The 24,639-nt window shown below is 36.0% G+C and overlaps 1 protein-coding gene across 1 annotated transcript in view; it reads right to left on the bottom strand.

Annotated features, from left to right (window-relative positions):
* Window positions 1-1,988: 1,988 nt before the first annotated feature.
* kcnk2a (potassium channel, subfamily K, member 2a) overlaps window positions 1,989-24,639 on the bottom strand; it is a 41,229-nt gene continuing 18,578 nt past the window's right edge. Inside the window, exons 4-7 of the mRNA XM_041251572.1 lie at window positions 15,307-15,467; window positions 14,291-14,477; window positions 13,073-13,212; window positions 1,989-2,309 (exon numbers count right to left, since the gene is read on the bottom strand). Of these exons, the coding sequence (XP_041107506.1) occupies window positions 1,989-2,309; window positions 13,073-13,212; window positions 14,291-14,477; window positions 15,307-15,467 (809 nt within the window). The remainder of the gene's footprint in view (window positions 2,310-13,072; window positions 13,213-14,290; window positions 14,478-15,306; window positions 15,468-24,639) is intronic.

Below are 24,639 nucleotides of genomic sequence, written 5' to 3'. Positions count from 1 at the left end.
TATACATTTTTATAATTATGGATTTGACAAAGCAGATCAAGCTTTTTATTTTGAGGTTTATTGCACATTTAGTTGCGTTAAGATAGCAGTCTGTCTTCGTATTTTCCTGGTAAATGTTTTGTCCGTTTTTTTGCGCTGGCCTTTTTGAAAAGCATTTTAGCTACAAACAACCTCTTCAACGTCTACTTATTCAATGTAACCATGAAATCCATTTAGAGATGCTCCAGTGCATTAGCTTTGTAATCCTTTTGTGAATCAATCAGCTCATCATAATTCAGTCAATGCTGGAGGCCATGTTATCTATAAAGCCTCAGTAATACTGAAAAACATTTGTTTTAGTGTGTGATATTTGATGAGTGATATGTGATTGATATTTATGCACTTGGTAGCTGTGTTATTCCCAATCCTGACTTGCCTGTGTGTCCCCTTCATCTCAGAAGCACATACATGTCTGAATGTTTAACTGCACAAGAAATCAATCCTTTTGTTTCAAAACCAAAGACACCTTTGCTAAGCGTATACTTTCGATTTGTATTTTATAAAACACTATTGACAGTGTCCATTGTATGAAGAAACAGTAATGCCTGTCTTCCAAAGAAACAATGAGGCTCAGTGGTTCCCAAACTGGCTTTCAAAAGGTCTCAAGGTGGGTCTCTGAATAAGGCATAGTTAGCACATACAGTAGAAATATACTTGTACATTAATTTAAAGGACATTATCAATCTTTTTATAAACAATTTGCTGTCCCCCACTCCCCTTATGCAGTGGACTTTATTTTTATTTATTTATTTATTTTACTTCTAAAGCCTTTCTCCATATTGCAAAAGCAAATCAGACCTGTGCAATCGGTATGAGTCTCGTATCCAACACTTTTAGTTTAAGGATCCCAAACAGCAGAAACAAGGATGTCCTCCTCTTTCAGTAATATTTTCAATTCTTAGGAGGGCTGGTTTTGGTTAACAGTTTGCAGATGCAGAGAAGGGTGTCCACTGTGCCCCATGCATAAACATGAAATATATCAATGCACAAGCACAGCTCTAAAGGATTGTCAAAACTAAAAACTTAGTTCAACTTAGTTCCATACATTTCTGGAAAAAAAAGATAAATCAATATATTATGAAAATATATATATATATACTTGTGATAAAAACAGAAAACTATAGGGAAAATAAATGATGTTGTTGTGAAACCAAGGCCAGTGTCACTGACTTAGATATAGCAACAGACAAAAGAGATACCATTTCAACCTATTCAGACAGGCCTGCTGTTAAAACTGAAATAGATTTGCTCTTTTGCATTGGTTAATGGGAAAGAAAATTATTTTACCAAAGTATGTCTTTGCAACTCTTGTAACTGCAGTCAATTAAGCTAGGGTTATGAGTGTTGCTTTGGTGTCATTTGGGTTTGCCTTCCATCCATTATTTTCATCATTTACAATCCTCACATTCAGCTGTGTCAGTTTTATAAAAAAGAAAAAAAGGCAAATTATGATTAATTCATTCAAACATGCAATAACTATAAGAAATGTTTCTTCTGTTATGTAAGGCACTATTCAAATTCCTTAAGTAAAAAAAAAAAAAAGCTGCACCTCCACTTCTAGACATAAGCGCCTGTAAATAGAGCTAGAAATTGACCTCTGTACACTCAGATGCAGCTGGTACAAAACATGAGGTGATCCATTAGCGTTCCAGTAGTCAATACAAAATAGAGACCTCAACGCTCCAATCAAATTGGCAGCATCGAAATCAAACCACATACGGTTATGCATCACTGAGCCAATTTATCCAAGTTGATTTCCAGATTTATTAAAAAAAAAGATTTATCCTCACTTGACAGTAATTGCTTTTATACATTGATTTCACCTTGCCCTACCATGTGCAAAGTGCACTAAACTCTTGTAATCCAATATCACTGATACACACTGGGTTTGATACAGTCCATAGATACCATGTAAATTAATGTGAATGAATCGGCATTCATTGTTAGTTTTATTTAATGTGTTCAATGACAACAATTTCCCCACTGGCGTAGTGTGCACTCAAACCATTTAGGTAAAGGCTGCCGTTTTTTGTCAAGGTTTGTGGGGCATCTCTTTCTCGTTCATCTGTAAAGTTAACGGAGAGAGTCCTCTTGGCCGGAGTCAGCTCTTGGTTGGGGTTGAGCCCCATCTCTGCCGACAGTTTGCGTTTGATGGAAGCAGCTCGTTGAAACTTGTCATAGATCTCCACACTCAGACGCCTGCGAGTCTCTTTGAACTCTGCTGAGACATTGGCTGTCCATTCTGCAGCATGGGCACGGAACTCTCCCACCTGAAATAGACCAAATGCATAAGAAGAGAACTTAATTGGATATAAAAATGTAGGACAAAAATATCAGAAAATCTTCCTTCACAACTAACACCCATCTTTCCTATATTTCACTTCACTAGCTGTCTTTATTACCTGTATAACCTTTGACATTTCCTGTGAAGTTCTATGGACGGGATAAACAACAATAAGTGTTGAATCAGTAAAAATAATTCACTGTTTCATTTGCCGTTCAAAGATTCAGCACTTTGAGTTGTTTATGCCACTTTAAACAATTTATTCCTAATTGATACTAGTCCGATACCCACATTCAAATGACAGTAAATTTGAAATTGGATTTGGTTTTCACTTAGTTCAATGATTAGTTCAAATAGTTAAAATGTTTGCCTCATGTTGCAGAAATGCTGCCATGAGTTGTTCGGAGCTTGAAATCCCACTTACACAGACAAAAGTGTCTGTTGTAAATGAAGATAGTAGTGAGGACTCTGTTTTAGATGTAGAACATGAAAGTGACATTAGATTAAAAAAAAGGAATATGAACTGGAACAGAAAGTAAAGTTATAGATAGTTTTGCTAAACCTAAACGGATGAAGACCTAAATATTGTTGCCAGTGATCGATTTTCTAAAAGCACTCGGGCAAAATGTAAGTGGGCTGCAAGCTTGTTTGAACAAAAACTGCCGAATACTCTGTTTTACCTGCTTGGCATTCATTTTGCTCTGAGGGCCGGACAACAGCAGTGCAATTTGAAAGGTTTTATACAAACTTTAGTTTGAGAGTGAATGCTGTACATGAATATAAGAGGACAAGGGATGAGAAAAAACATGAGATTTTTTAAATACTTCAGAGTAACAAACCAAGAAGTGAATCAGTTTGTAATGAACAGATTACTAAAGTTGTATGTGTTGATGAAATTGCTGTTTTTTAACTTGTCCAGAAGAAATGTGAAATAAAAATAAGAAGGGGGAAGTTTGTGTGCTTTGTTGAACAATATCGCTTGCTAAAATGAAGTTGCAGCCATTTTCTAAGTGTTACGTTTGAAATGTGTAATACAATAATGAACTAATTGTTGAAATGATTGTTGCGTAATAACACGGTATTCGCTTTTCTGTTAAATTGTTCTGACTCACTGTGGTTTTGTTAACGGATCTACAGTTTTCTGTGGATTTGTAGCACAAACTGTGGATTCGTTAATCAACAATATATCTGCCCCATACTCCCCTTCTCTTCAAAGCCACATAGTCACTTTTAGTTAGAAGATTCGTAGAATTAATCAATCACCAACTTCTGGTGACACGTTCCGTAAGATGGTCGCACTACATTAAGCTCCTGTCTATTACCCCCTGCTTTAATCAATTTTATATGTTATTTGCTTAACTGTGTTTACTGCATAGTATAATTCCTTTGTACTGATGGCAGTGCATGAAGATTTCAGTGTCTCCTCTAAAAACTCCCAAGGGTAAACGTTTTAAATCCTCTGTTACGCCTGACGACCTGTCCCCGGTGATAGATCAAGCAATTGCCATGATCACTTAAGGAGGATCTCAATGGCCATGTTAAAGCTATGTTTGAACATTATTTGATCCTCTGACGTTTAAATGTCCGCTGTATCCCAGATAGCGTTGGGCTGCTTATTACAATGTCAAAGTCAAAACGCAGAACACTAAGAATACTATAGCACTAATGAGGTACAAATGTAGTACTTACTATTGTATGTTGCAGTACATTCTATCGTACATGTAGAATAATATAGTACCTTGTTTAGAGTACTACAGTATTATATAGCATTGATGTGGTACCATGTAGTACTTACTGCAGCATTTTGTAGTAGGTTCTGTAGTACATATAGAATACTATAATACAGTACATTCTGCAAAGTACCATAGTATTCTACAGCACTATTGTGTTATCATTATAGCAATTATAGTACTTTGTACTATGTTATATAGTACTTTTATTATCAGTTAGAAAAATGTGTAATTATGTAGCACTAATTCAATAAAACTAAAGTACTTCTCAAAAATTGTGTTTTGTGGTATATTCTATTATCTGCATGGCGCTATAAGTAAGGTATAAACTACGGCCTGAAGAGGTTTACACCGCTTACAACATGGCTACCCGGCATTTGTAGGAAGAAAATTAATTAAAATAATTAAAAAACAATTAAATTAAGACAAAACCAGAAACTTTTATTGTGTATACATCTGCAGTGTAATATAGTCCCAAATTTAATTTCTTGTTCACTTATTAAAAATATGATAGTTTATTGTGAATTTCTGCATTTCTCACTAGAAATTAAAGGGCTCAGCACAAACTGTGATGATTTTACTTTTTACACTAAGTAAGTAAGGAGAGCAGCTGCGATGGAGACTGAAGCCGGATCTTGAAGTGAGTTTGTAAACTTGTTATATGCGAGGCACACATATTCTGGTATGTTTTCATCCTTTTGGATTGCAAAATATGTTTTTGTTAGTTGTCGGACACCCTCACGTCCAAGTTGTGCCACATTAAGTTGACGATCGAACCAGACTTTACGCACCAATCCAACCGCGGTGTCAGGAGACAGTACCTCAGTTTCCCACAGACACTTTAAATCCAGTAATTTTTAATATGTTAAAACTTCTACTGTTTGTATTAGTATGTATTAGTATGTATTTAGGCCAGCTCAGCGTGTTATAAAATTGGAGACTGAATGCTGGTCCCAAGTTGAATTTCTGGCATAAAATTCTGTTAATGTTGTTGAGATTGTTTGGACTTATTTCCATAAAATTAATGTCCATATTTTTTTTCTTTAAGTACATCTAACCAGCCCATGCAGTATTTTTTTTTTATCTGTTTTCTTCTGTTTTATTTAGCTGTTCTTCATCTACTGTTATGTGTCTACTCTTGCCAGTGCCTTTATTTTTCTTTTCTTTTCAGATGGACTGCTGTCTTCACTCAGAAAGTTGTTGTTATGTGGTGTGTTATGAGTTATGAGGCGTTTCATCCCCAAATATATTAAAGGAAATAGGTGAAATGCCACTCATTTTTGGCAGTGGTTCTGTAACTAATAACAAATAAAATGGCAGTTTGTCATGGAATTTAGAATGTAATGGTGTGTAGCGATTTATTCAGTGTGAAGTGGCTCATTAGTGTGCAAGCCACGCTATACGTTATATATATGCACGGTCATGTGATGCTGTTTAACCAATCAGAGGTTGTTATTTTTCCAAGCCGTGTTACAAAACAAAATAACCAACTTTAGATGCAGATGGTAATTTTTACTTCCGTAGTTGGATTACCATTTCAGTGTCTGTAAATACATCAAAGATGTTATCCCCAAAAATAATACAAGAAAGCAAACAGCCCAGTTTCAGGAAATATATACAAACATCACTAAAAAAACTTTGGAGGGCCATGCAATTATTTTAGTGGGCTACAAAATCAAATCAAATTTTATTTATAAAGCACCTTTCTTGGCAAGCCATCCCAAGGCGCTTTTAACAAAAAGAAAAGAACATTCGGAAGTACATTTAGTACAATAAAAACAATATAAACAATAAAAACAGCAGGAGAAAACAACATTTTTAAATAAAACATAAATATTATAAAGATGTAAAAGCCCTATTATAAAAGTGTGTTTTAAATTTATTTAAAAAAAATGCCAATGTAGGTATGTCTCTCACTGTGCATGGTAGAGCATTCCGCAGTTCAGGTGCCCTATGACTGAATGGTCTAACACCTGACCTTTGCTTTAAAATCCTTTGGCTTGCTGCAGCCCTGCATCTTGGGATTGCAGTGGCGGGCCAGGGGCATACAGGACCAAATAGGCCAGAGCCAAACCATTTAGGGCTTTATAGGTAATAAAAAGGACCTTAGTCAATCCTGGACAGCACCGAGAGCCAGTGGAGGGCTGCTTTCACTGGGGTAATGTGCTAACTTTTGGTTTTGATTAGCACCCTGGCTACAGAATATTGTACAAGCTGCAATCCAGATAGAACACAGTTTGGAATTCCAGAGAACAGGGCATTGCAGTCATTAATCCTAGAAGATATGAAGGCATGCATCAGTCTCTCAGCATCGTGCTGTGAAAGGAAGCGCCTCACCTTGGCAACATTTCAAAAGTGAAACAAAGATACTTTAATTGTTTTCCAAATATGCGGCTTAAAGGAGGGGTCAGGGTCAAAAATTACACCCAGATTCCTCATTTCACTTTTCTGAGAGTATGGGAAACTATCCTCTGTGAAGGCAGACAGTCTAAGTTTTTTTCAATCTTTTGATCCCAAAATCATTATCTCTGATTTATCTGAATTTAACATAAGGAAATTATTAGACACCCATACCTTGATGTCAGCAAGACAGCTTATCACATTTTTTATAGAAGACACACCATCTGGTTTTAGACGTAGATATAGCTGGGTGTCACCAGCATAGCAGTGAAAGTTGAACCCATGTCTATGGACAATGTCACCCAAGGGCAGCATATGTAATGAAAAAAAAATTGGCCCAAGAACATAACCCTGAGGAACGCCAAATAGTGAAGAGATGTCGTCCCCAATTTTAACATATTGTTGCCTATTTGAGAGATATGATTTAAACCAAGACAATACAGTGCCTGACAATCTTGCAAGATGCTCAATATGGTCAATCCGGGTGGCATGGTCAATGATGTCAAAGGCTACACTTAGATTTAAGAGAACAAGGACTGTAGGTGAACCCGTGTCCACGGACATAAGGACATTGTTCACCACTCTTACTACAGCAGTTTCAGTACTGTGTCCTGGGCGGAAACCCGACTGGAATTTATCACATATGTCACGGGCTGATAAAAAGGAATTTAATTGGTTACCTATAAGGGGAGATTTGAAATAGGCCTAAAATTGTTCATTGTCTGTGCATCAAGGGTAGGCTTTTTAAGCAGTGGTTGTACTACAGCAACCTTGAAAGAATGAGGAACAGTGCCAGATGAGAGAGAGCTATTAATTATATTTAAGACGGTGTTACTTATTTTAGAAAAATATCTTTGAGCAATTTAGTAGGAATGGGGTCCATTTTAATATTAGTAGTATAATGTGGTGGTTTTAGTATTACCAATTAGGTCAAAAAGATCTGGTTGATTTTTTTGGAAAACGAAAGAATAAAAGGTGTGGTCTGGCAAATCACTGTCTTTTTTGCTGAGCGGCCTGTTTAAGTTGTCAGTAGTATTAGAAATCTTATTTCTTTGATCATTAGTTTTTTTAAATTGAAATGGTTAAAAACATCACTGCTAGCTGAAGGTAGTGTATCCAGAGAGTTTTTTCTGTTGATTAGTTAGTTTGGCTATTGTTTTGAGTAGAAAACTGGCATTTCCTTTGTTTGTTTCTATTATTTTTGAGTAATAAGCTGATATTGCTGAAGACAAGGCAGCCTTGTATTTCAGAATATTATCTTTCCAAGCGAGACTTGCAGTTTGGTATCTTTCCATTTGCGTTCTAGTTTTCTGTATGTATGTTTAAGTGCACGTGTAATTTCATTGAACCATGGAGAAAATCTTGTAACAGTAATTCTTTTGTTTTTAATAGGGGCAAAGGTATCAAAACTAGTGCTCAAAGTGATATTATAGTAATCCACCAGCATATGCATGGATTCTGCCTGGATGGCTGCTTGAGTAGGCAGTGCTTCCAGAAATAAATCAGTAATTTGTGAGTTATGAGAACTTTAACAAAGCGCACTGATTTTTTAATAGAGCTAGCTAGTGATAATTCAAAAAGGATGGATGAGTGTTCAAAGTGTGTAAGATCTATAATTATTAGATTTTGAATATTTAAACCATGAGTGAGAATTACATTTAAAGTATGACCATGAATATGGGCGGGACTAGTAACATGTTGGGAAAACATAAATGAATCTATCAGTGACCTAAAAGTCCTAGCAAAGGGATCTAGATCCACATCAATATGTATATTAAAATCCCCCAATATTAAAGTAATTGTAGATAATAATTCAACAAATTCTGGGAGAAAAAGAGAATTTGTTCTGGGTGGTCGGTAGATTACTATGATGTAGATAGATTCAGCTTTTTTTTTTTTTTTTTTTTTTACAGAAGCAGCAAGTAGTTTGAAAGACGTATAACCAACAGTATTCTCTAGGTAAAAATCGAGTTCCTCACCAAAAATGGTAGCAATGCCATCACCCCACATAATGCATAAGTAATAAACATTTGCTACAAATAATTCAGCATGTCAACATACAATTAACCACATTAACAGTGTAAAACTCTAAGGGGTAGGTTTAATAACCAGTTGCAAATGAGTTGGAAGTCTTGGGTGAAATGTACTAAACAAGTGCAATGCTATTTGTGACTTTTTAGGGAATGCTTTGCGGCAGCAGTTTCTGTTTGCGGTTCAAGCTTAGATGAATATGTAATTATGGGCGTTCCTGCATTGCAAAAAGGGGGCAGAGATAGTGCAAATGAGGGTTCTCAAAAATATTATGAGATGTACTAAAGCTGCAGCAATTGCGACACTTACTTACAATTGCACTTACAAAAGTTGGGTGTACTTGCAAGCCTTGAAAAAAACACATTTCTATGACATTTCTGGTTTCCTCAATGTGTTGGAAGCAATAGACTGCAAACATGTGCAGCTAACCCCTCCAGCTCATTCTGAACATCTCTATAGGTATAGAAAACACACCTATTCTATTAATGTGCAGGTGGTTTGTAATTGTGCACAATTTAGCACTGCACCCCTGACTAACTAAAATAAAAATGGACAGTATACATTTGGCTTCTAGGCTACTAATGATAATACAAATTAGTGGTATAATGCAATATTTGTTGCTGGTCCTTTGAAATTCATATTAATGAAAACTGCCTGTCCTCCTGTAAGTATCATAACTTGTCAATCTGGCACATTGATCTGTATTGTGTTAATTGTCTAGGCTGCCAAGTTAATAATAATAATAATAAATAATAATAATAATAATATAATAATAATAATAATAATAATACACTCAATCAATCAATTAAATTTTAGAATTTAAAATCTTTTATTTGCATTATACACCAATATGTACAATGCAAAACACATATTTTTTTGTGTTATAAAATGGCTTGGATAAATAAAAACAGACTTCAGGGACTATTTTTTATATCAAGTATAAAAATACATAATAAAGGACCCATTTTTTCCTTTTTTTTCCTGGGTGGTTGAAGGTACTCGTGAGGGCCTGCAGCCCCGTGCCTCACACTCACCCGAGACGTGCGGTAGGAATTGTACAACCGCACACCCTGTTGTGGGTTATTTCTTACTTACATACAGGTAGCCTACTGAGTAAAAAGAAAGTGTGCTAGGTTTTCATTTCATTCCACTACTGTACTGTATAGATGTACTACTGTACTGTATAGATTTATATTTTTACATAATGTAATGTGTAGCCTACCCAAAACACATTGGTTTTTCTTCATATGCAAATTTTATGTACTCGTATAAACATACGCTAGCACTACAGATTATGTTTGATAGGACTTCTAATCCCCTGACATACATATCCTGTTTAGTGAGGGGCTAGTGTATGATTATGAAAACACATTTTTTATTTGGGCCCAACTATAGAATCTGATGGATTAAACTGCCTTATATAAAAAAACAGCAAACCAAAAAAAAAAAAAAAACCACCAGCAAGCACAAACACCAGCTTGCTTCCTCAGCTCCCTCCTCTCCCTAATGGGAAGCTGAGGCCTCCTTTTATGTCAGGTGGCTGGGTGCTGATTGATCGTTAATTACTCCAATCAACCCCAGCCACCTGAACACAATAAACCCAGGCAGGTAGGGGAATTTAACCCCATAACTGCCAATTTATCAAGGGCAGAGCTCTGCTCTGCCATAAACAATAGTTCCCGTCTCGAGACGAGACGGTGTACGTGGGGTACAGACTAAAAGACGTGAAACCGTATAAAACTGTCACTCTGATTTTCTGCACTTTAAAACATATTATATTTTTCCATTTAACAAATAACACAACATTTTGATACTTATTTCATTTATTTATTAAAGAAAGTTATGCAACACCCAATGCCCCCGTGTGAAAAAGTAATTGCCCCCTTAGACTCAATAACTGGTTACGCCACCTTTAGCAGCAATAACTGCAACCAAACGCTTCCTGTAGTTATTGATCAGTCTCTCACAGCGCCGTGGAGGAATTTTGGCCCACTCCTTCATGCAGAACTGCTTCAACTCAGTGACATTTGTGGGTTTTCGAGCATAAACTGCTCATTTCAGGTCCTGCCACAACATCTCAATGGGGTTTAGGTCTGGACTTTGACTAGGCCATTCCAAAACTTTAAATTTCTTGTTCTTCAACCATTCTGATGTAGACATGCTTGTGTGTTTCGGATCATTGTCTTGCTGCATGACCCAGCTGAGCTTCAGCTCACAGACAGATGGCCTGACGTTCTCCTGTAGAATTCTCTGATACAGAGCAGAATTCATGGTTCCTTCAATGATGGCAAATCGTCCAGGTCCTCATGCAGCAAAGCATCCCCAAATCATGCTTGACCGTTGGTATGAGGTTCTTACTGTGGAATGCAGTGTTTGGTTTTCGCCAGACATAACGGGGCCCATGTTGGCCAAAAAGTTCCACTTTTGACTCATCTGTCCATAGAACATTGTTCCAGAACTCTTGAGGATCATCCAGGTGCTTTTTGGCAAACTTGAGACAAGCATTCATGTTCTTCTTAGTGAGCAGTGGTTTCCGCCTTGCTACTCTGCCATGTCTGCCCGGTCTGCCAACTTGTGACTGTCCGCTCCAAGGCGAGAGAGGCCTGCAGATCCCTGGATGTTGTTCTAGGGTTCCTTGTGACTTCCTGGACGATTTTACGTCTTGCTCTTGGGTAGATTTTGGCAGGACGGCCACTCCTGGGAAGAATCAATACTTTCCCAAACTCTCTCCATTTGGACAGTACAGCTCTGACTGTGGTTTGGTGGAGCCCCAGAACCTTAGAAATGGCTTGGTAACTCTTTCCAGACTGATATGCATCAACAATTATGTTTCCGGCGGTCTTCAGGAATTTCTTTTGATCGTGGCATGCTGTGCCACTAGAACCTGTGTGCTGACAACGTCACTCTGATAGTAAGGGCCAAAGTTAGTCAGATTTATATTGGGCAGGGCTGGTTGACCATAGTATTCAAACAGCTGTCCCTAATTATCCCTTTATTGGGTTGAGTTAACTAGGGGGGGCAAAAACTTTTTCACACCTGAAGATTGCATGTTTGACTACTTTGCACACCAAACAAATGAAAGAAGCACCAAACTTTGGTGTAATTTTTTCTCTCAGACTCCCTCTATATAATACTACAACCCACTAAAAGGTCTGACCAATTCAATAAGAGAAATATGCAAAAATGCAGAAAATCAGGCAGGGGGCAAATACTTTTTCACGGCACTGTGTATGTGTATATATATATAAACAGTATTAAAATCGGTAACATGAAGATGGAATGGAATGCGCTGTACAGGTGATGTTTACATTTAACAAAAAGAGTGATTCTTGTACCCTTGCATGTACAGACATTATCCTTTGGGTACCCTCTGCTGCAGCAAAACACAACTCAACTCTCGCTATTTATTTGAACAATGTCACATGACTCTCAGAATAGACCTGTCAGTAAGAAGATACAACAAATATTTAAATTACTATATTGCGGCTCTTTTCGCTAACATATTTTCTCTTAGTACATAAGACAGAATGCTTACTTTGCTAATTTTCACAATGAAAATGTAAATTGTTGTACGTTTGCGCTGCGACTGGCCCATCTTAGAACACCTACCCCTAAATGTTGCAGTAGGGCTGCAACGAATGGTACATTTTGACCTTCAAAGGTTCAGAACACATTACTGAAGGAAGGTTCAACCCTTCGATGGTACTCATTTGCATAATTTATTGGTGACGTCACCATAGCTACTTGTGTATATTTGATTGAAAATCCTATTATTTCACAGGTAATCCATATAATTGGAATAAAACATTCACATGTAGTTTAAAAATGTTATATAGAACTGTAATCATGTTTTTATAGTTTAAATAAAAACATTTTTTTTTTTTTATTTCGATGTAATTGAGCCTGCTTGCAATATATATAGTAATCTTTCCTTGAGCTAGCACCAGCTGTGCGGACAAAGCTTTATTTAACAGTCACTGTTCCTAGCAGGTTATCAGTCACATTTTACTACTACTAAAAATATTAATAATACTAATAACATGAACTTACACTTGTCAAATGACCCCATCTGCCACTTCACACATTGAATTCGGCTCTACTACAGTACTGTACAGCATTACACACTATTCAAACAAGCACACAACCTCGCCCCCCAGATTTGGAGTATGCTTTTCATAGCAAAAAAAAAAAAAGAATAAAATAAAATCACAGTGGAATAATTAATCTATTAACTGTTGGTGGGCCAAATAGAGTTTTTGTTTTTGTGAAAGGGAAGCAAGGGGTTAGGAGATGGTGGAGGCATTATCAAAAAAAACACTGCCATGCCTAGTGAGGGATGGACATTTGTTATTGTAAATGTAATGTAATGTAATGTAAGGCTTTGCTTCTTTGGCAGAACAAATTATTTGAGTTTATTATTTGAAGCAGAAGTTCCTGGATGAAAAGGGTGTTAAGTTTCCCTTGCAGTCTTTGTAATGTACCTGTCTTAGTAAATTCAGCCCCAAATATTTCAGAAAATTGTGAAGGTATAATGTCTCCCTTTAACTTATGACACACATTTTACTTCAAAACATAACAGACAGCATACCTCTTCTTTAGTTTTCTTGGATATCACCCGGAACCAGTCTCCTATCATGCTAAGAACAGCAGCAAAGTAAGCAAGGCCAACCAGGATCCAAAACCATACAACCGGTTTATAGAAATCCAGGTATTCAGTTTCTGATCCACCTAAGCAATAGAAAATCACAGCTCCTTATACTGTCGTGGTTATACCATTCTCATCAAAATGTTTGAACAATCTGAACTTTCTCAAATGTACTGAGACATAATGTATTTGCCTTTTGAAGAGCTAATGAATTGATGGATAGGTCACTAGCGAGAACTTTTTTTACAGGTATGTTTTAAAGCTTATAGCCGCTCTGGGCTCTGGATCCTCAAATGTAGACAGAATAGTTTTTAACACACCAGTCTCATTTTGAAAATCAATCTATGTTGATGAGTTTAAATATGAAGGAGATTAAACTTTTCACACTGAATTCGCATGAATTAATTTTCACGCGTGAATAAGGGATTTTTTTTCTTCTAGTTCTGTTACAGCCTTTTTCATTTTGGCATTTGATTTCTGGGGACTGGTTACTTTAGAAACCCTAAAAGAAACCCTTTTAAATAGAAAGAAAGTGATCAAAAAGTATAAGGATTTTTTTTTTTTAAAGGAGCCTTAGTTTTTAATAAATGATGAAAGAGAGTTTGTGCATTATTACTATAGTATAGATCATATTAATAATCTTTTTTTTTGTACTGTGGATTACAACACTATTTTTTTTTCAATTATAAACAATGCATAGATGTTTTCTTGTGAAGGAGTCATAGAGGTAACATTTACCTCAGCAACAAATGCTTTATAAATTATAAATATATTACCTTTTTTTGTCACATTTAGCCCCTGAAACATGTATCCTTTTTTTCTGGGGTTACATATTTAACCATATTTGTTTCTATAATAAGTTAACTCTCTGTAGCTTTCTGCATTGTATTACTGTAATGTATACAATTATGGTTATTAAAACTTAAGTTATCTGATAGAATAATTTGTGTCAGCACTGTATATGTGTGAAGTGCTGTACACAGTGACATAGACAATGGTAGTTCAGGATGGCACCTAGGACTTTGTTAAGCAAAATTATGAAGTTTGCATTGCTCACAGGCAACAGATTTTTTCATTACACATCATTTCCCCTGTAATAACAAGTATTTCAATTACAGTTTACATAACAAATGTTATTTCATGAATTGTTGTTCCCCTTACCTGCAACAAAATCACCAAAGCCAATAGTCGTTAAAGTGATGACAACAAAATAGATGGACTCAAGGGTGCTCCAGCCTTCTATATGTTGGAATATGATCGCAGGGATGGCTACAAACAGCAGGCAGCCAAAGAGGATGAACAAGACAGTAGATATCACACGTATCTTGGTTTGGCTCACATTCCATTTCTGCAAAGAAATAACAGGTTACACAGTACATTGAGTTTTGCTTCTAGTTTAATGCCATTTAATAATCATGTCTATTATTTTGTTACAGTTTCAAGAGAAGAGCAATATAAATGATCTCCCAGAATAACCAAATCACAACTCATGAATAAAAGCTACTGAGCTCTAACTGATTATAAGTTTTGAGATATATTACCCAAAACGCAAAAAAATAAAATAAAACCATGCTTCAATAGAGGATGTTTCCAGAAAGCAAGGAAACATGTTCCCCTGAGTAGACCTGGCTTCTGCTTTGAGAAACATAAGGGGAATTATTATTTTAGCAGAGGATTCTGTGATCAGAAAAGTAGTTTAAAAATATAATATATTTTGAAAGTGGTGTGGTTTGGGCATATTCATCAATGCACAAATGTATTGATACATAAATATATGGGCCATATATATGACATACTATTACAGTGGCTCAAAATCATTTTAAAATTATAACTTTTATTATGAACTGAGTTTAATAACATTATATATAAAAACAAATAAGAAAAAAATGAAATTATTGTAATGTAATTAAAATTATTGATTGGTGCTTCTTTGTGGAGTATTGGTTTACTAACCAGATTTTGACATAACCATTAGAAATAATATGAATTTCCTTTCATAATTAATGAAACACTGATTGAACAGTAATATCTGTGACTTTGAGGAAGACCTTTCAAACCCCTTCAAAAGGCACCAAAAAAAAAAATCAGTTATTACTTATTAAATTCCCTCATGCCTTTTTATATCTTTTTTTTTAATTAGTTAAATATAAACCAATGAATGTTAAAGTAATACTCACAACAAACATGTCTTCAACTTTGGCTATTCCTTTTCCAAAAATTGTCCCCAGCTGATCCCCAACTCCAGCCAAAAGAAACCCAAAGAGTGGAATTCCCAGCAAAGCATAAATGATGCAGAATATTCTCCCACATTTAGTATGTGGCGAAATATTTCCAAAGCCTACAACAAGAAGACAATCTGGTATTATTAAATAAATGAGATAAACGTCATCTTGACATCATAGATTAAAATCCTACTTTTTGGTTAGTGAAACTGAATGCATTGTTCTTTATACAAAACTGGCATGTACAATAAGCAAAGGAGTGCCATCTCCTATACAATCATTATCAGTATTACTGTTATTATCAGTTTAAAAGTAACATTGTATGGTATGCGGGTTCCATGAATGTTTGTTGTGGTGTTCTTTTTTATTTTTTGTAAATTTCCTTGCATAAGCAAGACAAAAATATATTGATCCACTTACTAAGATTATTAAATATAATAATAAAAACATACTTTGGAATAAGGTCTGCAATAGAGCAGGTTTGTAGATTTAGGTTGGCAGAAGCAATGTATAGACCACTAATAAAAATGACCTCATCATTTAAATTATGAAATGATAATAACCACTCTCATCTTTTGTCGTTTGTTTGTTTGTTTGATTGTTTCTATTGCTGACATTGCTTGTATTACAGATAATCTTATTATTTCCCATTGATATTTCAATTTCATGGAAATTATCGAAAAATACATATAAGCCATTGAAAGCTCCTACTACTGTAATTTTATAGATTTGGTAAAAATCATTAAGTCTTGTTTTACATAATTCACAAGGAAGTAGCCAGGGTTGCATAAAGGGGGTACTACAATAATGACAAAATGCTTGTGACTTTAGCAACAGAATCAGGGTTTCCACTTGACTACTGATCGACCTTCAAGGCCAGGAAGTGAGGAACTTCCCCCAAGGGAAAACTAGGGAAGGATAGAGGATGAACCAAGGTTTCCCTGGCTTACTGAGTCATCTAATCGAGAGAGGTCAGACTCGGCTGATTCTCCAAGGTCACATGGTGTTGTGAAGTAGCGTAATACATTTAAATACGTTTCAACAGGTGATCATCATTTACCATTACAACACCACCATTAATTAAATTAAAAACAGGTGCTAACAATTTAATCGTGTTAAAGCATAATTTACAGAGCTTGACAGAGGTAATAATTACAAATGTATAAAGTAATGAACTTGTAATTAACAATCAAGTGAGGCCCATAATTTATATTTTAATTTTTAAAAGTTTTAATATTTTTGAAAAATTTAATAAATTTATAAATAGGAGTTTAATTCAAGTTTCTCATTGAATCCATTAGGTTCAACATAATTTAGTGGGTGTATCCATAACACTTCCCTTCTCAAAGCTGTTTTACAGTGTTGCCTCCTCTAACAGATATTGTAACTTTTTCAATGCCCACAAATTTTAAGTTAAATTCATTACGGTTAAATTCATTATAATGTCTAGCTATTGCGTAATCTATGTTGTTGTTTCTTATTGCTTATTGCATTTAAGCAAGGAAATAACATGTGTTGAATTACAGTTAATAAAACATGTGATAGGGAATTCGGGTCCTGAGTATGTGTGAAATAAACTTCAGCTTATAAATGCTCGAACAGTGAACACATCTACCACATCGAAAGTTACCATGCATTTCAGATTTATTAAGCCAATTTCCAGTATCTGAAGATGTTTTGTACATAGATGAAACCAATTTATCTTTCATATTACTACTTCTTCTGAACCAGATTTTTGGTAAGGAATTAATGAAAGGATGAATTTGAGGGTCATATTTCAGTATTTTCCAATGTTTGTATATTATACTCTTATATATTATATATTATATTATACATGTGTTTACTGCTCCAACATCAGAAGTCGAAATAAACAAATCCAAAAAGGGTATAGCCGACTATACTCCATAGTAAATTTTAACGAAGATCTAGATTCATTCATGGAATTTTTAAATGAGTTATAGTCTTCTTCAGAGTTCAGACAACCAAAATATAATCAATATACCTTTTCCATAATCCAGCATGTTGTAGTAATGGGTTAATAGTCTCGTCGTCAATGTATTGTTTTTCACAATGTCCCATAAATAAATTTGCATAATTAGGCGCAAATGTAGAGCCCATAGCAGTGTTTGGGTTTGCAAATAATATTTATTATTGAAAAGAAAATAATTTGATGCAAGAATATATTCAGTTAACTGCAACAGAAAATCAGTTTGTTGATTAATTGTCTTCAAAGAAAAATAATGGGACACTGCTTCAAGAGTTACAAGGAATGCATCATTAGGAATCGTATAGTTGGCAAGTAAATTAATTACATTTCTAGTATCAGACAAATAGGAAGGTCATTCTGAGACTATAGGTTTAATATAGAAATCAACAAATTGACTCAATGGTTCACAGACTGATTGACCAGACACTAATGGTCTACCAGGTGGATTAGAAAATCAAACTGGTTCCGAGTGATTGATTTACTTGCCAAGGCAGAGTTTAATAAGTTGTCTCCTTTTTGCTATAAATCAAGTAAAGGATCAGCTGTTAGAAGTTTATAAAAAAATAAAAATAATAAACTGTACAAGACAATTGTCTGTTGATTTCAATTACATAATCATCACTGTTTTGTATAAAGACCCCCCCCCCCCTTTATCTGTTGGGTTTATGACAATTTATGTGTTTTCTTGTAATTCCTTAATTGCTTTAATTTCTTGTTTGTTAATATTCAAATGTTTAGATCTAAATTCCTTCTTAGTTAAATCTTCTATATCCTACTAAAAGTCTGTAACAAAAGCAAATTTGCTTTGGATTGTTATTTTCGATTCATTGTAGATACTACTATTAAGACACCCACCATGCAGGTATTGCTAAACAATATGTTAAAATAAAATAGTTCTGCACCGTATAAAAATGAGTTGCTTTTGCCAGCGCTTGCTAGTATATTAATTAGTTTTAAATGAAAACACAGGTGGAGCTGAAGAGTGGATAGGAGGAACTGCCAACGTATAATTCCTAAAAAAAAAGGGGGTGTTGTCGAGAGCAGTTGAAGAATAATTTGAGGCTGATGAGGAAACTGAAGAGGAGGCTGCTTTTGGACACAGAGGTAGAATGGGCAGTGGAAGCACAAACTCTGCAAGCATTAGCACGGAAACCACTGAAGAATCTTTTAAAGAGATCACGATCAGGCTGAGACCAGCCAATTGGTGTAGTGTCCAGTGCTAACCAAGAAGCTGACTTGGCTGAAAAAGTCTTATTATGCTCATAAAAAATGGTATCGCTATATCTGACCAAGAGATCAATGACGTTAAATAAATATGAGTCCAGTTTCTGTTGTCGGTGAGCATATACTTCATAAAGGACATCGCAAAAAACAGAGAAAGCAAGCACAAATTCTCCAAGAGAATGATTTTTACACAGCCGAGGATTCCGTGATTTAAGAGTAACAGACAAATCTCCACAGTCTACTATCCTGTGATCCACAAATTCTGAGGTTGCAATAAGTATTGACACCAAATTAATACCTTTACCTTCAATAAAATTTCATCTCAGTTGAGGAGAAAGAGGGTGGCTACTACTACTGAAGCAGAAGAAGATCCTGAACTACACAAGGTGGCTAGAGTGAAGACTGGCAGCTCAGGCAATCAGACACTGTAGAAAAGGTGGTGGAAAGAGGATGAATGAGTTGCTTTATATTTTTGAAAATCTGATAATGCAAATTGGAGGAAGGGTCAGATGAAATTGAAAACTGAGGGGTTGTAGTAGCTGGATCATGAGCTAGTGAAGCTTGCACTGCATTGTGATTCCTGAGGGGGAAAAACAGGCTCTGCCAATATGGAATTGAAGTATGAAACAAAGCAGCCCGATTGCTCCCTGCTTCAATGGGCAATCCTTTTTGAACAGAGCTTTCAGGAGTTTGTCGATGGGCCAATCCATGTAAAAAAAAAAGTTGAGCTGGAGAATCAGGTTTGATGCGTTTAGAGTGGCGAACAGGAATGGCAGCGGGTACAGCTGGATAAGCAGAGATTGAAGCAGCAGTATTGTCAAATGGAGGAGAAGCAAGATGGGCAGATTTGTTTGAAAATTGTTTCAATGGATTATTTGTTGAAGACAGACAGAAGGAAGGAGAACATTTTTTCAACTGAGTCGGATGAAAATGAAAGCTGCCTCGGGTGAGTAGTCATTTGAAACGGATTTGGTCTGCAAGACTGCGTGGTAACCGCAAACTGAAAAGTCAGATGAGAATTATGAAGCTAGCTAAAGTTTAAATAGGGTGACTGACAGGTAATTAAAGGTTGACTGACATATATTTTATCGGGATGACACAAGGGAGGAGTCCTGGCTCCATCCCCCCAAAATACACAAGGGTTCCACTAATAGTATATATAAATGCTTACAAAACACTATACCATTCAGACAGAGAGGCACTTTAGCTGCAACAGGTTTCCAAAATAATAACACGTTAGGTTATTGTCATAACCGTGGTTCCCTAAAATAGAAATGTAACCATTAACATATGGGTATTTACCTCCTAAAGACCTTGCTTACAGATCGCAACATTTTTCCTTCAAGCCTGCTATAATCATAGATGCAGTAACCTTGAAGGTTAATGGTTACATTTCTATTTCATGGAACTAGGGTTATGATAATAACGTTCCTTTTCAAGTACAAAATGTAACCATTACCGTATGGGTGAGAGTACCAAAGCCATCGCAAGGGCAAGGTTGAGAATGACTGGAATGATACAAGCTAAGCCGAGAGGCTGCCTTGCACCTTACCATATGGAACCCCAGTAACACGTAGCTATGGCTAAATAACTGAGGGAGAAACTCACCTCTATGCCTGTGTTGTAAGAGTTGACTGGGAAGTGACCCTTAACACGCTAGTTCCAAAACAAGGGTTTTGAGGTATGGGGAGTAGCCCACACCACTGCATTGCAAAAGTCTTTGACAGATGCACCCTGGAGTAAAGCCCACGAAGTTGCCATGCCCCTGGTGGAATGGGCAGAGAGATTTTCTCTGCTTAGGCAGGACTTGCCCATGGGATTTAACCCCTAGCAGACAAAAAAATCTTTAGACTGCCTCCAACTTTTCGTCCTGTCATCATAGTACACCAGGGCATGCAACGGGGCAGAGTGTATGGAGCTGCAGCTCCCTGTCAGACTGGAAAGGAGGTGAATGGAAAGCCTCTAATTCAACAGACTGGTTGACATGAAATGCTGAGATCATCTTTGGCAAAAAGGCAGGATTGGTATGGAGTGTAACCTTTGTCCTGGCCTCCTAAAAATGAAACAGGCTTTTGCAATGAAGAACGCCTGCATCTCACTCACCCACTTTGTGGAGGTAATAGCAAGCAAGAAAGCTGCTTTGAACGATAAATATTTCAGCTAAGCTGAATGCAAGGGCTCACATGGAGGCTTCATTAGTGCATTAAACACCACATTTAACCGCCAGCGAGGAACAATGTCCTTCATAGGTGGCCGAAGCTGCCAAGCCCCAGTCAAAAATTGCCCCGCCGGGAAGTGAGCTCCTGGGGAGACCGATTCAATTTTGACATGGCAAGCCAAAATGGCTGTCAGATAGACCCTTAATATGGTTAATATCGTCAAAAAGATCCTGCAAAAACTGCAGTGTAACTGCCATGGTAAAGGTAGTGGGGTCAAACCCACGAGGCAGGCAACACATCTGATAGTTATATTGATATTTCCTGTATCACACCCTACCCCATGCATTATTCTCTACATATTCTATGTTAGCATGGCAACAGACCCCTAAACTGGAAAAAAATATTGATATTATTTACGTTCATATGACAGAATGGGACTAATATTTTTTTTCATATTAGACTCCTTGCTATGTCATCCCCTTCTCCACTGTGCAGGCAGTGCCGCTTAATGTCAACAGCCACCATATTTATCACTAATTAAAACAAGCACTGTGAAGCAGAAAATAGGCTACATTCAAAACAAAGACATGGACAAATAAAAAAAAAAAAACAAGGTTCACACCACTAACAGAAGAATTTAAACAAAGGCTAAAAGAGCAAGAAAATGAAAATACAAGACACTTACTGACATAAACCTCACAAAGCCGTATTTACATTCAGTGGGAGAAACAAGAGAATTTCACCAGATACCTGAAAAAGACCTGGACAAACACCGTTTGAATTTCATCTTGTCAAGTAAAAAAATTAAAAGGAATGACTTTAAACCAAGCTCTCTCTGAAGCATTCTCAGCAGCGTTGATCGTTACCTGTGCAGACCTAACTATGAATACAGCATTTTCCACAGCAGCCCGTCGCAATTTACACAAAAAAATAAATAAATAAAACTATCTCAGCCAAACAAAAACAATTTAAGAAAGATGTTAAAGGCAACCAGGTTTAAGAATAATAGAATGTATAAAATAATAATATTTTAATGCCCCACCCGTGCATTACGGCTCAAAACCAACTCGAGATATATTATTTTGTAGCAATATATTTTGACCCATATATTATACTACTTATAATAATATGTGCGTGGCCTATTAAGTAATGCTAACTGCTTTTTTTTAGGATAGTACACTGTAAATAAGGAAATGAAATGCAGGTAACAACCGATTGATTTCTCTATATTTTTAAGATATTAAAGTGAATATATCAACGGAAATGATTCAAAGGTAAAAGATTGCTAACTTTACAAACACGCCTCAAAAAAGACTAGTTATTTACAGTTTACAACAGTAATATTGAATCACTAATGCACGTTAAACTGGTATCACTGAGTGTGATTAGGGGTGTCTAAAATATAATTAAGCTTCAAAATGCTTGTTTCATGTGTCATTGTCAAAATTCATGTTTTTGTTTTTTTGCTGTAATGCATTTTACAGAAGTATGACTGTTTTTCAGTTTTAATATGATAAATGAGGCTTCTGCATTAGAACAAGATTAGTTTTGAACCTATGCAGCTAATGTAGCTTGTATATATACAGCATACAACCCTCATTATGCAAACCCCGAAATGCAGGCAAATTGCGGATTGCCTGGTCAATTCGCAAATTGCCCCACTGACTTTGGGAAAAGCTCAAAATAAAAATTAATAACTTCTTTCGGGCTTTGACCAGGCAAACCACGGCCTGCCCACTGCTTCTCGGGCACAGTCCGAATCGCTCCCTCTGTTCTTTCATTCCTGTTCTGCGTGGCATGCAGGCCTTCCCTCTGCAGATCCTCCCCTAGCGCTATAACTGGCTGCTTCATAAAAAGGGCAGTGTTATTAATAACATAATAACAACCAATAATAATAAAGATTTATGTTGAATTGTCCAATCAGAGATCAATGCAGTTACTGGGTGGCACATGAATGATTAGCTGATTCACGTTTGACACTAAAGTTGGAGCGCATACACTGAGAGTGTAAATTAAGTAAGTAATGCATACCTAGATTTTAATAATTTGTTTACAATAAATCTGGCATATATCTTATCAAATAGTTTATGTAGTCATGTCGTCAATATAAATACATTTTTAAATATATGCCTATTTTCTCTAACCGGAATGAGAAAGGAGAGTGAAAGACGCTTAGGGCCGGATTAACCTATATGCAAATTACACTATAGCGCAGGCCCCTAGCAGAACTGGGATCCCCGCAAGGTCCCGTTTGTTTGGGACATTTGACAAAAACTGCATGAGGGTGGATGGGCCCACACACACAGGAAGAGAGACACACAGGAAGAGAGGCACACAGAAGCTGCTTTTGGTTTATTTTGTTCTTTTATGATGGCTGTGCATTTCTTTATCGATTAGAGTATATTTAAAAACCTGTGCTGTCTCAAATGTGCACAACATGCCTACTTACATTTTAGAAATGTTCCTTTTTCATTTGGGGTTTGGAATTTTAGGAAAAAGGTGGGTAAAGGTAAACATGTACAATGCGGGAGGCTGAAGGAAATTCAAAAGTGGATGTTTGCAGCCAGCAAGAACGGTTTAAGTCCATAGTGCTTGTTTCTCTCTCTACAGAAGAAAACCCAAAAAGAAATAAAGGACATAAAAGTTATTTTCTTTTTTTGTTAGACTACATTGTTTTGTTTTGTTCTGTTGAATGGAATGTTACTACTGGCCTGTAGAAGGAATTTATGGACAGGTTTGAATTAAAAAAAAAAAAAAAAAAAACTGCTGCTATTGTATATTAGCTCCTGGTAAACTAACAAAACCACTGACCCATTAACCTCACTAGAGGTTATATTATACACTTGGTAACGCTTTTCTACTTTATTGCCTGGAACTGGGGCTTTTTTTTTTATGTCTGTGAGCTGTATTGCATCATTTTGTGTTCTGTGTTCCCATGGATATTTGAATGTTAATTAAAATGATCATTAACAGCAGTGAGATTTAATTATTATCACTCACATGTGATTTCTGTTGTATGGTACAAGGCAATAAAGGCATACACAGTTTAACAAGCCTCAGCAAAGAAAAAAGCCTACATAAAGTGTTCAGTGTATAGTTAAAATGTGTACATTGAAAATAAAGTAAAAGTTAGGAAATATCATCTTGCAAATAATAGGTTCCTACAATGTTGTGTACGATGTACTCACCTATTTCAAACTTTGCATATGATTTGTATCAAACTAACTTTATGCTGGGCTTGTTTGTATCCAAATATCACATATACCGTGTCCAGTGCTGTATTGGTGCATAACCGTAGTACTGTATAAAAATAATATAGGACAGACAGATGGACACACTGATGACGTTTCTCCCTCCATAATGAATTATAAAGTGTAACGCCAATCACATTGAATATAAAAATTTCCAATGGGAAAACGGGGAAATGTGTGTCTTTTCGTTAACATAAAGTCAGAAAAAAACAACATATGAATCCAAATTAACATGTATTTATACTAAAGTAATACAAAAATGACTACAAAAGATTTAGAAGTGAGTAGTTTTTTCGAGATTTATAAATACAGTATAATCGTAAATCTCGAAAAAACTACTCACTTCTAAATCTTTTGTAGTCATTTTTGTATTACTTTAGTATAAATACATGTTAATTTGGATTCATATGTTGTTTTTTCTGAATTTATGTGAACGAAAAGTCACACATTTGCCCGTTTTCCCATTGGAAATAGTGATATTTTGAAATATCACTGTCCTGGTCACAAAAGCAAAGTTTGTGGGGAATAATAGCCATTTTCTATACTTTTGAGGCATAAGCAATTAGGAAATAACACTTACTACCCAGGAACAAAAAAAAAATTGTTACACGGTGTAATTCAGTATGTGTTAACCACCGTCTCTTGGCCATTTTGCCAGTAGGCCTGT

Source organism: Polyodon spathula, chromosome 6, assembly GCF_017654505.1.
Source record: "Polyodon spathula isolate WHYD16114869_AA chromosome 6, ASM1765450v1, whole genome shotgun sequence".
Classification (NCBI taxonomy): domain Eukaryota; kingdom Metazoa; phylum Chordata; class Actinopteri; order Acipenseriformes; family Polyodontidae; genus Polyodon; species Polyodon spathula.
Note: the sequence above shows the minus strand (reverse complement) of the source record. Positions and strands in the feature narration are given on the sequence as shown.